The sequence below is a fragment of the Neovison vison genome, chromosome 2, assembly GCF_020171115.1.
Source record: "Neovison vison isolate M4711 chromosome 2, ASM_NN_V1, whole genome shotgun sequence".
NCBI classification, from domain to species: domain Eukaryota; kingdom Metazoa; phylum Chordata; class Mammalia; order Carnivora; family Mustelidae; genus Neogale; species Neogale vison.
The window spans coordinates 491838-502950 of NC_058092.1; the positions used below are offsets into that span (position 1 = coordinate 491838).

The following is an 11113-nucleotide window of genomic DNA, read 5'->3' on the forward strand; positions in this document are numbered from 1 at the left end:
CCTGTAGAGGGAGTCCCACATGGTGAGAGTGAAGGCCCTTAGGACCCGAGAGTGATCATGGTGGAGGATGACTGATGCCCCTTGCAACCTGTCCCCGCCGACACTCCCCCTGAAGCTGGCTGGAGCCTGGAGCTGTCCCAGATGCCGAGTCATGACCGTCCCTGGGCAGTGGATCAGCACAGGAAAAAGCGCATCAGTCCACCACTGACTGCAGGAGCCAGACTTTGAAGGAGAGCCGCTGAGCTCGGGCTAGAGACTGCCCCCAGGTCAGCCTATAGGCCAAGGGCACTGGCCTCCATCCCCCTAGGCTCTGGTGGGGAGAGAGGACAGGGCTCTGTGAGATGGACACTCAATCAGCAAAGCATGCAGCGTCTCCCCTCGGGTCTTGGTTTCCACAGAGGTAATCTGGGGAAGCCAGGTAGCATGGCCTTGGAGGAAGGGTCTGCCGGGGCCTTCTGCTGGGGGTTTAGGGGAGGGAGACAGCCCCCACTCTGAGAGCTCCCAGGAGACCAGCATCCCCCAGGCCAGACACCAGTGACTGCTGGTCCCACAGATGCAGGTCTGATGCCCCCTCTGCTGCCCGCCCCCCAAACCTCTCTTTCTCGCGTTGCTGCACAAGTCATATGAGAGAGGCCGGTAGCCAGAGGCTAGAGACCAGTACCAGCGGTCTCTGATGTGGTCAGCCTGGTCCAGTGCAAGGAGGAGTGAGTCTGGGACGCCTGGGTGGCTCAGTTGGTTAAGGAGGAGTGAGTCTGTGGTCAGAGCAGTGCAGTCACTATGAGGCCAGGGGTCACCAGGCTGGGAGGCAGGCAGGCAAGCAAGCCACAGCTCGCTGGACCAGCCCCCCCCCCCCGACCCCAGCCAGCCTTTGCCACGGTGGGATCCTCGCAGGTGTGTGGTGAGAGGACAGCCACTCCGAGGTGCTGTCCGAGCATTGCACAGCTGACGACCCTGCTCACATCCGGAGTCCGCACATTCAGGCAAGAGCCGGAGCCTAGGGTGCGGGCTGCACACTCCTGCCTTGTGTCTCCCTCGGTACCTTATTTATTTATTTATTTATTTATTTATTTATTTATTTGACAGAGAGAAATCACAAGTAGGCAGAGAGGCAGGCAGAGAGAGAGAGAGAGGAGGAAGCAGGCTCCCCGCTGAGCAGAGAGCCCGATGCGGGGCTCCATCCCAGGACCCTGGGATCATGACCTGAGCCGAAGGCAGAGGCTCAACCCACTGAGCCACCCAGGCACCCCTCCCCCGGTACCTTTAAATAATGACCACTCAGAACTGAGCCTACAAAAAAAAATCAGTGATCACCTTATAAGTAGTAGGTGTGTGCCGTCCTGCTGTCTCTCTCCTGATCCGGGATGCAGGACTGCCCTTCTGAAGCCTCGCTCAGCACAGCCCCGTTCTGGGATCTGTGAATACTCTTTTTTTTTTTTAAGATTTTAATTTATTTATGTATTTGACAGAGAGAAAGGTCACGAGTAGGCAGAGCGGCAGGCAGAGAGGCTGACAGAAAGGCAGAGAGAGAGGTGGGAAGCAGGCTCACTGTTGAGCAGAGAGCCCGATGCGGGGCTTGATCCCAGGACCCTGAGACCATGACCTGAGCCAAATGTAGAGGCTTTAACCCACTGAGCCACCCAGGCGCCCCTCTGTGACTAATCTTGTGACTTTCCTTCCTTCGTGTCCTGAAACTCTGCCTTCCTCACAGCGGCCCTGGGGTTTTCACTTCGCCAGAGTGGGAGCTTAGATGCCAGGTTACCTGCTGACCCTGTGTGGCTGGCTTGTGCCCCCTAATTCTGCCAGACAATTCAGCCAGACATTACCTGCAGTCTCAACACACCACCTCCAGGTTCTAGCATGGGGTGACAGACATCCTTTCCCACTTCCTGCTGCCCTGGGAGAGTTTTGGGGGTTGAGGTCAGGGCTGGGGAAACACAACTGGCTGCTTCCTCCTGCAGCCCCCTCCTGCGCCCTCACCAGCGTCCTGCTTCCTTTTGTCCTTACATATCCAATCCCATCCTGCTGCTCGCAGGGCTGTCCTCCGAGCAGGTCCAGGCTCCCCTCTTCCTTGTCCAAATAAGCCCTCAGAAGAGAATCTGGAACTCCTTTACAACCCAACCAGGAACAGTGACACGGGATTGGACCCAATGTCGCTCTTCCCAGGATACCTGGACTCAGACCTCCCACTCAAAGAAATGGGTGGGGAAGGAAAGCGTCTTGAGGTTCCCAAGGCCCAGACTCCGCCCCCCAGGACATGAAGTGGGAGCCACAGAGGCATACCTGGGGCCAAGTCTAAAAATCACGTGGTCTTTATTGTGATGGTGGCCATCTCCCAGGAGGAGCAAATGTGGGGTGCTGGGTGTGGCAGCACAAACCGCTCTAGAACCATCTTTACTCCTCCCCTGTCCTCAGCCAAAACAGAACCCAAATGAGGTCTCAGCCCCAAATGCCAGCCCAAGGAGGGGCTGCTGGGGTGGGGGGGAGTCAGAGTCAAAAGTCACATGGAGCCCAGTGACTGTCAAGGCACTTGCTGGAAACAAAGCTGGAATAGGGCGGGAGGCAGAGAAGCTCCAGGGCAGGCCCAACACAGAGCAGAGGGGAATTAGCCTGCGGCCTGGAGTGTGCAATCCTCAGGTCCTAGCTGTAGGATCCCCCTAGAAAGGGGCCAGGGTGCTAGCCCTGAGGTTGACCTGAGCTCCAGCCCATAGCGGCAGGAGCCAGGAGAGCCTGAAGGATTGGTGAACATCAGTGGGGTCGGGGCTGTGCCTGGGGTGGGGGGTGGGGCAGGACCACCAGGGAGTGTGGGAGCCAGCGGGCACCTGCTGAGGGCTGGCGAAGAGGCCGCTGCAGCTCAGCAGAATCCCAGAGAGCCCGCTGCTGCCTGTGAGGATTGCGATGGCTCCCGGGAGAGGCGCTGGAGGCAGCCTTGCTCTGTACAAGTCCAGGCCGAGTTCCAGGACAGCGGGACCAGCCGCTGGAAGGGGGTCGGGTGAGCCGCATGAGGGTCAGGAGGTCATCCTCCAAGGTGGATGGACAGGAGCTGGCAGGGCCGCTGGCCCAGCCAGGAGCCCAGGATCACCTCACTTGCAGTACTCCTTTCTGAACTCTGGAAGCCAAGGGAACAGGTGGGTGTCTGCCCTCTGCCCCTCTGTCACAGGGGTAAACACAAGGCAGACATCTAGCAGGACTGCCCAGGGACTCCTCCTCCTGGAGCTAGTGAGTGTGGACCCGGTGAGGACCCAGCCCTCCTAGTCGCTCACCTCTGTCCAAGTCAATGTTCTTTGTGGGAAGTGCGCTGCGGCCCAGCTCAGCCCTCTCCTTCAGGATGTTGTTTTTGTAATCTGGTGCAGGAAGAGGGCAGGGTGAGGCCCCCCGGTCCCCAGAGATGTGCCTCCCCTACCTAGCTCAGGCCTGGGAGCCGCAGTCTGCACCTGGGTTCTGGGGCCCTCCCTCACCTAGCTGGGTGTCCTCACTCCTGTAAAGAGGCTGGTCTCCGGTGGCCACAGCCAACTCTGCCATGTTCACATCCTTCCTGGAGGCGGAGAGGGTGGTAGGCAGTTAGATCAGGGCGGGATGCGGGGGGGGGGGTGTCTGGTCCCCAGGAGAGCCTGGAGGGGACACTCACCCCTTTGACTTCCCTGATTTCTTGTCCGTGTATTCGTACCCTGGGGAGGAAGACTCATGTTGGGGGCAGTGTCACCCCCTCCCCAGCTCCCTCAGCCCCCAGGAACCCTCCCATCCCAGTTTACCCTCGGCCCAGAGCACTCGCCCCAGGCCCCACCCCCAACTGCGGGGGGGGCTCCCCACCCTGCGGACCCGAGCCCCAGGTCACCTCCGCGGCGGCGCTGGCGGGCGGCCAGGACGACGGTGATAAGCAGCAGGATGAACAGAAGCAGGGTGGCCAGCACGTAGCCCAGCTGCTGGAAGAAGTGCGCCCGGCCCTCGGGGACTATGACGTTGATGACACTGCGGCCGCGCGCCAGGGTGGGATCTGCTCGGGTCGTGCGGGGCGGCGTCAGGGAGTGCGCCGCAGACCCACCGAGCATGCACCCAGCCGCCCCCGCTGCTGCAGGGGACTCGGGAAGGGAGGCGGGGCCGCGGCCCCAGGGGCCCTCCCCTCGGCGAACACCCAGGGCCCCGTGGGGGGGCGGGGGGGTGGGGGGGCACGGCACCTGGGCCAGGGGCGCCGCTGTGGCTGGAGCCGTTGCCCGGCGAGTCCCGCGGGGGCGGCCCGGCGACGGGCTCGGTGACTCTCAGGTGGAAGGTGCGACGCTCGTGCAGGCCGCAGTAGTGATGGTGCAGGTGGCAGGAGTAAGTGCCCTCGTCCGCGGGCTCCAGCGGGTCGATGCGCAGCGAGAAGTCGCCGCGCGCGAAGGCGTCCGCCCCCACCGCCACGCGGTCGCGCAGGAAAGGCGGCCCGTAGGCTCGGCGCTCCCCCGACGCGTAGAGGTCCAGCAGGCGGTCGGCGCGGTCGTGCGGCACCCCGGGCGGCTGGCGGTCCCAGTGCACCACCTGCTGCGCCTCCTCCAGGTGCCGGTCGGTCCACACGTGCGCGCGGTTCACGCAGGTGAGCAGCGCGGGCGCGCCGTGCTCCGCCACCAGCACCTCCTTCTCGCCGTCCCAGTGCGCGCCGGCCTCCCGGGCTGCGGGTGCGGGCGGGTCAGCGCGGGCGGGCGGGGAGGGAGCCCGCAGGGGCGCGTGCCGGGGCGGGGCGCAGTGGGGAGCACACTCACGGTTGTCCGTGACCTCGAGGCGGACGGCCAGGCTCTCGTACAGGTGACAGTAATGGTGGTGCAGGTTACAGGTGTACAACCCCGCGTCGGCCTCGTCCACCGCTGCGGGCCGGCAGAAAGCCCCGCGGTGAAGGGCGCGGCCGGCCCCGCGGCCCCCGCGGGCCCCCGCCGCGGCGCCCAGGCCCCTTACCGCGGATGAGCAGCGAGAAGTTGCCGTCGTGAAAGGCGGAGAGCGGCAGCAGGAGGCGGCCGCGGTCGCGCGGCTCGTACACGCGCTGCTCGCCCGCCGAGTACATGTCTACGAGCCTGCGGGCCGGGCCGCCGTCCGGGCGGCCGCTGAGGTCCCAGTGGACCACGCGCTGGCGGTCGTGCAGCCGGTCCTGGGTCCACACCATTCTCGGGCTCTGGCAGCGCAGCACGGCCAGGGCGCCCGCTGCCCAGCTCACTGTGGACTCGGACACCACGGAGCTGGCGCCTGGCGCGGGCCCTGAGGGCACTGGTGGGGAGGAGGGGTCACTGGGGGAGGGTAGGACCCGAGGGGAAGGGGTAGGATGGGTCTGGCAAGACAGGAGGGTTAGTGTTGTGGTTTCCAGGGGAGGGCAGTCACTAACCTGAGGACAGAAGGACAGCAGAGCCTGGAAAAAGCAGAGAATCGCACTGGGGAGGGGATGACCTGACCCTTTGCACCCAGGTCACCCACCCAGCCCCAGACCCCCCACTTGGCTGCCCAGGTTCCATTACACACCTTGCTGAGGTGGGTGTTAATGATACCCTCTTTTTTTTTTTTTTTAAGTAGGTTTTATTTATTAGAGAGCATACAAGTGTGCGTGAGCACATGGGGGAAGGGGGGAGGGAGAGGGAGAAGTAGTCTTCCCCTTGAGCAGGGAGCCCAAGGCAGGGTTTGATCCCAGGACCCTGAGATCGTGACCTGAGCCAAAGGCAGAGGCTTAACCAGCTGAGTCCCCCAGGATGACACCGTTTTAACAGGTGGGGACAAAGTCAGAGAAGCCAGGCAGACAAGATGGGGGAGGGGGTTCTTTTAGCCTCCCATGGCGTGGGCACAGTCCCCACAGCCCCACCTAACCCTCACAGCCACCCGCCTAGACTGTGGGACAGCTCTTGCCCTTTTGGGGGTGAATGGTAGAGCCAGCTCTGGAGTGTGCTTGTCACCATGGCGGCAGGGAGGCCACCAGAGCACCAAAGCATGACGCTCAAGGCTTTTTCGGGGGCTTCTGCACATTCGTGTCCAATGAGGTACATGCACCTGTCAAGGACCCTGCCACCCCGCCCTCGAGACTCCTCAGACGGCTGGGCAGCCTGCCCCACCTCCAGTTCTCAGGGCCGGAGCCCCCCAGCCGTCCTGAAGCGCAGAGCTCTAAAGCAGGAGTGCTGGACCGTCCACACCCCACAGGCGAGTTCCTGCTCCAGAGATGGGCTGAGCGCCCAGGACCAGGAGGAATGTGCCGGGTCAGCAGGCCAGCCCAGGAGGCGGGCTCAGGAGGCCTGGGAGCCAAGGGGGTGACTAGAACAGACCCCGAGAGCCCCACCATTCCCAGGCCCCCTATATCCCCCAACCCACTCCTCTTCTGACCACAGGAACAAGTGCAGACCTGAGGGGTTTTCTGGAAGAGTGGGGTGGGGGAGGGACCCCAGTGAGAGGCACCTCCCTGCCCTTCTTGGCCCTCTGGCTCCCGAGTCCGTGGAAGTGGAAGCCGTGTGAGAGGAAGTTCTGGTGGAGATCTCACATAAAACCTCACCCCCTCCTGGGTCCTGGGGGCCCCTTATCCTGGTGAGCTGCCACCCTGAGCACCCCCACCCCAGACCCAGCCCCTTCCTGGCAGTGGGAGCGCCCCACTCCTCCGCACTCAAGCTCAGACAGGCAGCTTTGCCCAGAACACAGACTCCCGAAGACTCCGGACCCCCACCCACCCCGCACTCACTCTGCAGAAGCACAAGTTCCCAGATCATAACCTGAGGCCGCAGCTCCATGGCGCCTGCCTGGCCCGACTGCCTGGCTTTGTCTCACTTCTGTTCCAACTCTCCAGAAAAACAGCCCGGCCCCCTCCCCCTCCTTAGCCCCCACCATGACATCACGGAGCCCTGGGCGGGGTCAACAGTCTGCAGACCGCCCCCTCTGGCTCCTGCTGGTCCCTAGTCCTCCCCTGAACCTTTGGCTGGCCTCCTGAGGAGGGGTAGGAACACAGGGCCCTGCGTCCAACGAAGTGAGGAGAAATCAGAGTAGAGACCCTGTCCCTCCTCTGGCCCAGGTACTGGAGAAGGAGAAGGGGACAGGAGGGTTGTGTGCTTGGTCCCAGATGCTGTGGGGTGGCTGTGACATATGAGGCCAATTGGGGCCGCTGCAGGGTGGGGCTCTGGGGTGCACATCATCTCACGTGCACCTCTGTCAGGGGAACCGGCCCAGGGTGCTCCCCTGTGTGGACAGCATGGGCAGGTCCTCCCTTCTGTGCACATTGTGGAGCCCGGGATGTCCCTCCTATCAAAAAGGCATCTTGGGACTGGTACCCCCAAGGAGCCCAGGGTGCCAGACCTACCCTCTTTCCCTCTTCCCCTCAGCCTCCTCTGGGGGCCCGCATTTCTTCATTTGTGAAAGGAAATGAACAGTCACACCCACCCTGGGTGGGGGGCAGGCTGGAGGCTCCCCTAGGACAGGATGATGGGCTCTGTGGCCCAGCGGCACTTTTACCGCCCGGAGGGGCCTGCCAGGGCATGACGATGGTCACGCTGAGCACCGAGGGGCAGCGTTGACCAGGCCCTGCCCCGGGCCTGGACCTCCATCTGCCCACCATTAAGGAGGGAGCTTGGTGTCCCTGAAACCAAACCCTGGCTAGGATGCTCCCGGTCCAGGGTGGAGTGGGAAAGGCGGGTATGGGAGCCTCCCCCACAGAAGGTACAAATTTGAGCTCTGGGAAAACTTACAGAGTCACATAAACAAATGCAAAATAGCAGATCACACACTGTTCCAAACCCACTCTTTCTAGTTAAGCAAACCTCAAAAAGAAAAAAAGAAAAAGAAAAAAATCCAAACAACCACTAGAACCCACAGTGCATGTTTTAGACTATCCATTTGCACAGAATTATGGTCACAGCCCCAGTCCCTGGTGGGCAGGGGTGTCACCCCGGAACCTTGTTCTGGCCCATTTCCTCAGACAAGCAGCGACTCCAGTTCAGCTGGACCGTCCAGCTTCAGGCAAGGTGGGGGGACTCAGTGCTACAGCAGAGGGAATGACATTCTGAGGGTGTGTGGAGCCCCCGACAGTGGACCCATTTCCTCAGCAAGACTCAGGCCCTGGGGGTTGGAGCCCTTCTTCAAACTGGAGTCAGAGCTGGTCCTGGTCCCAGCACCTCCCTGGGCCTTTCATTCTGGAAAAACAAGCCCCGCCTGGCCTTGAGGCCTGGCCTCTCCTCCTGTTTGTTTAACTGGTTTCTATTAGCCCGTGACCTCCCTTCTCTGCGCCAGCCCCTGTCTCTCCATCTCTGTCCTCTGTTCCCGCCTCTGTCTGCTGGGCAGTCTCTCCCCCATGGAGGGAAAATGTCCAGGCCATGCTGGAGAGAGGCAGAGATGGCCCAGCGCCGGCCCCTCTGTCAGCTCCCAGCCCTGAGCCCGGAGCCTGTGGGCGTCCGCCCTCCCCCAGCAGGGTCCCTGGCCTCGAGCCCTGTGGGGCATTCCCAGCAGAAACTGAGCCCTCACCTGGGCCCAAATGTGTAAGTCTGAGGGGACCGCCACTGTGGGGAAGCTGACCCCCAGGCACCTCTGGGAGAGAAAGGACAGAGGCAGTGGAGGGCTCCGACCCCCTCTTCCCTCGCCGGCTCTGCCCGAGGCCAGCAAAACCCCCACTTGCCACAGTTATTACCACGGGTGAGAGTGGCGTCCGGCGGGCCTCCTGCCCCTTTCCAGGTGCCCGTGGGTGGCTCATTTCCCGTCTCGCCTGGCACCTCCCCTCCCGGAGAGGAGCGCGCACCGGGACAAAGCTACTGACATCAGCAGTTGCACCCGGAGCTCTAGCCACGCCCCCTGCCAGACCAGAACCCAGTACCCACCTCCCCTCTTCTAGGGAGGTGTGACTGGCGGAGGCAGGCGTCAACCAGCCCCACTGAGAATCAGGTACTGGCTCCCGCTGCGGGGGACTCGGACATTCCAGGCAGCCAGGCTCGCTGGGAGGAGAAACCACAGGCATCCCGAGCCGCCACGACACAGCCAGACGGAGACACGTGCCCACACCCACTGTCCTGTCACTCGGCAAATATGTGCTGAGCGCCTACTGTGTGCCAGGGAGCCAGCAGCTGTTGGAGGGAGGCAGACAGACGGCTAAGATGGTTTTCATGCGTGGGAGAAGTGCCATCAGGAGACGAAAACAGGGCAGCTCTCCCTCCACGGGACGGACTGGGATGGCCTCCAGGTGAATGTCCAGGCTGGTGCCGGGGGAGCTGCCTCCTGGGTGGGAGAGCAGAGCTAGGTGCACGGGGAGCGCTGGGCGGCGGCCATCTGGCCCATGTGCTGAGTGAGCGAGTCAGGCTCAGAGGGTCTCAGTGAGGAGGACGTGGTCTGGGGATGCGGGAACGTGCGGTGGCTTCGTGCGCCAAGGGTTTCCGCGAACAAACGGGAACACAGGCCTCCGGGCACACGGGGGCACACCCCCTGTCCTCCCCTTCAGGCCTCCCCTCAGGAGCCAAAACAATGCCGGAAGAGCCCTGGCGCTTTAAAAAAAAAAACAAAAAACAAAACAAAAAAACAGGGCATCTGGGTGGCTCAGTCAGTTAAGTGTCCAACTAGATTTCGGCTCAGGTCATGGTCTCAGTGTGGAGGGCTCCCTGCTCAGTGGCGAGTCTGCTTGAGATTCTCTCTCCCTCTGCCCCCCACAACCTCGTGTCCTTGATCTCTCTAAAAAAAATCTTAAAAAGACGAACGAAAGGGACACCTGGGGGCTCAGTCAGTTAAGTGTCTGCCTTCGGCTTGGGTCCTGATCCCGGGATGCTGGGATCGAGTCCCTGATGGGGCTCCTTGCTCAGCGGGGAGCCTGCCTCTCCTTCTGCCCCTCCCCCTGCTCATGCTTGTGCACACACACACTCTCCCTCTCTCTGACAAGTAAATAAATAAATACAACCTTAAAAAAAAAAAAAAGAAGAGGGGCGCCTGGGTGGCTCAGTGGGTTAAGCCTCTGCCTTCGGCTCAGGTCATGATCTCAGGGTCCTGGGATCGAGTCCCGCATCGGGCTCTCTGCTCACGGGGAGCCTGCTTCCTCCTCTCTCTCTCTCTCTGCCTGCCTCTCTGTCTACTTGTGATCTCTGTCTGTCAAATAAATAAATAAATAAATCTTTAAAAAAAAGAGAGAGAGAAGAATATGAAAATAATAGAGACATTGTATCATGAACCAGCCAATCTTTCCTTTTTTAAAAATTTTTTTTAATTTTTAGATTTTATTAATTTGACAGACAGAGATCACAAGTAGGCAGAGGCAGGCAGAGAGAGGGAAGCAGGCTCCCTGCAGGGCAGAGAGCCCGATGCGGGGCTCGATCCCAGGACCCTGAGACCATGACCTGAGCTGAAGGCGGAGGCTTTAACCCACTGAGCCGCCCAGGCGCCCCCCACCCCACTTTTAAAAGATTTTTTTTATTTGTTGGACAGAGAGAGCGAGAGAGCATAAGCAGGGGAGCGGCAGAGGGAGAGGAAGAAGCAGGCTCCCCGCTGAGCAGGGAGCCTGATGTGGGGCTCGATCCCAGGACCCCAGGATCATGACCTGAGCCGAAGCCTGAGGCTTCCCCGCCTGACCCCCCAGGTGCCCTGTGCTTGTGATTCCTTTGAGCATCTCGGCTTTACAGCGGGCGTGGAGTCGCGCTCTCCCGGGAGGGAGGCTGCACGAGGACAGGGTGCTCCCGTGGGCTGGGCTGGGCCAGCTGGGTCAGCGGTGCCACAACACACTGTCCCTCGCCCGCCTGAAAGGGTTGACCCGGCCACCGTAACCTTCCCCCAGGGCTCTCAACAGGGAAACCTGCCCCCCCGCAGTGGGCCCCGGCCGTGCAGCCTGGAGCGTCCCCGTCACCTCACGCGCCCAGCTCTCCTACCTGGACCCTCACTCACTGGACCTCATCATGTGGGTCTGGGCTAAGCTGGATGCTCCCAGGCCGCCTGCTTGGAGATGGGTGGGGTCCGCCCGAGACCCACAGGGACACCCCACGGAGGCTGAGCCTGGGTGAGGGAGAGGCTCTTCCTGATTCAAGCAGGAGGCAAGTGGCCTCCCTCTATCATTGCCGACACTCCGGCTCAGTTTAGCCGCAGCCGTCCGCCTCTCCCGAACCGGCGTCCGGCTCCGGGGACTTGAGTTCATCTACATGCACAACATGCACGTCACCGTACCTTTACC

At 61.7% G+C, this 11113-nt stretch overlaps 1 protein-coding gene across 2 annotated transcripts; it reads right to left on the bottom strand.

Annotated features, from left to right (window-relative positions):
* Positions 1 to 2293: 2293 nt before the first annotated feature.
* Positions 2294 to 6781, bottom strand: MXRA8 (matrix remodeling associated 8). 2 transcript variants are annotated; one of them, XM_044236905.1, is made up of 10 exons: positions 6674 to 6781; positions 5345 to 5368; positions 4924 to 5229; positions 4734 to 4835; positions 4173 to 4643; positions 3833 to 3991; positions 3626 to 3665; positions 3456 to 3532; positions 3261 to 3341; positions 2294 to 3106 (listed from the first exon to the last, which is right to left on the bottom strand). In XM_044236905.1, exons 1-10 carry the CDS (start codon positions 6720 to 6722, stop codon positions 3081 to 3083), a joined length of 1335 nt encoding a protein of 444 aa, XP_044092840.1. In that variant the 5' UTR covers positions 6723 to 6781; the 3' UTR covers positions 2294 to 3080. The 2 variants fall into 2 exon arrangements, with proteins under 2 accessions (XP_044092840.1, XP_044092839.1); XM_044236904.1 differs by lacking the exon at positions 6674 to 6781 and having other exon boundaries at positions 5345 to 5549.
* Positions 6782 to 11113: the final 4332 nt, after the last annotated feature.

Bases quoted from the DNA above. Each gene is read 5' to 3' on its own strand.
- MXRA8 (XM_044236904.1), bottom strand. From the start codon at position 5,471: ATGGAACCTGGGCAGCCAAGTGGGGGGTCTGGGGCTGGGTGGGTGACC. The intron at 3,666-3,832 runs GTGACCTGGGGC...CTTCCTCCCCAG, and splicing joins CCGCCAGCGCCGCCGCGGAG to GGTACGAATACACGGACAAG. The intron at 3,342-3,455 runs GTGAGGGAGGGC...TTCCTGCACCAG, and splicing joins GAGTGAGGACACCCAGCTAG to ATTACAAAAACAACATCCTG.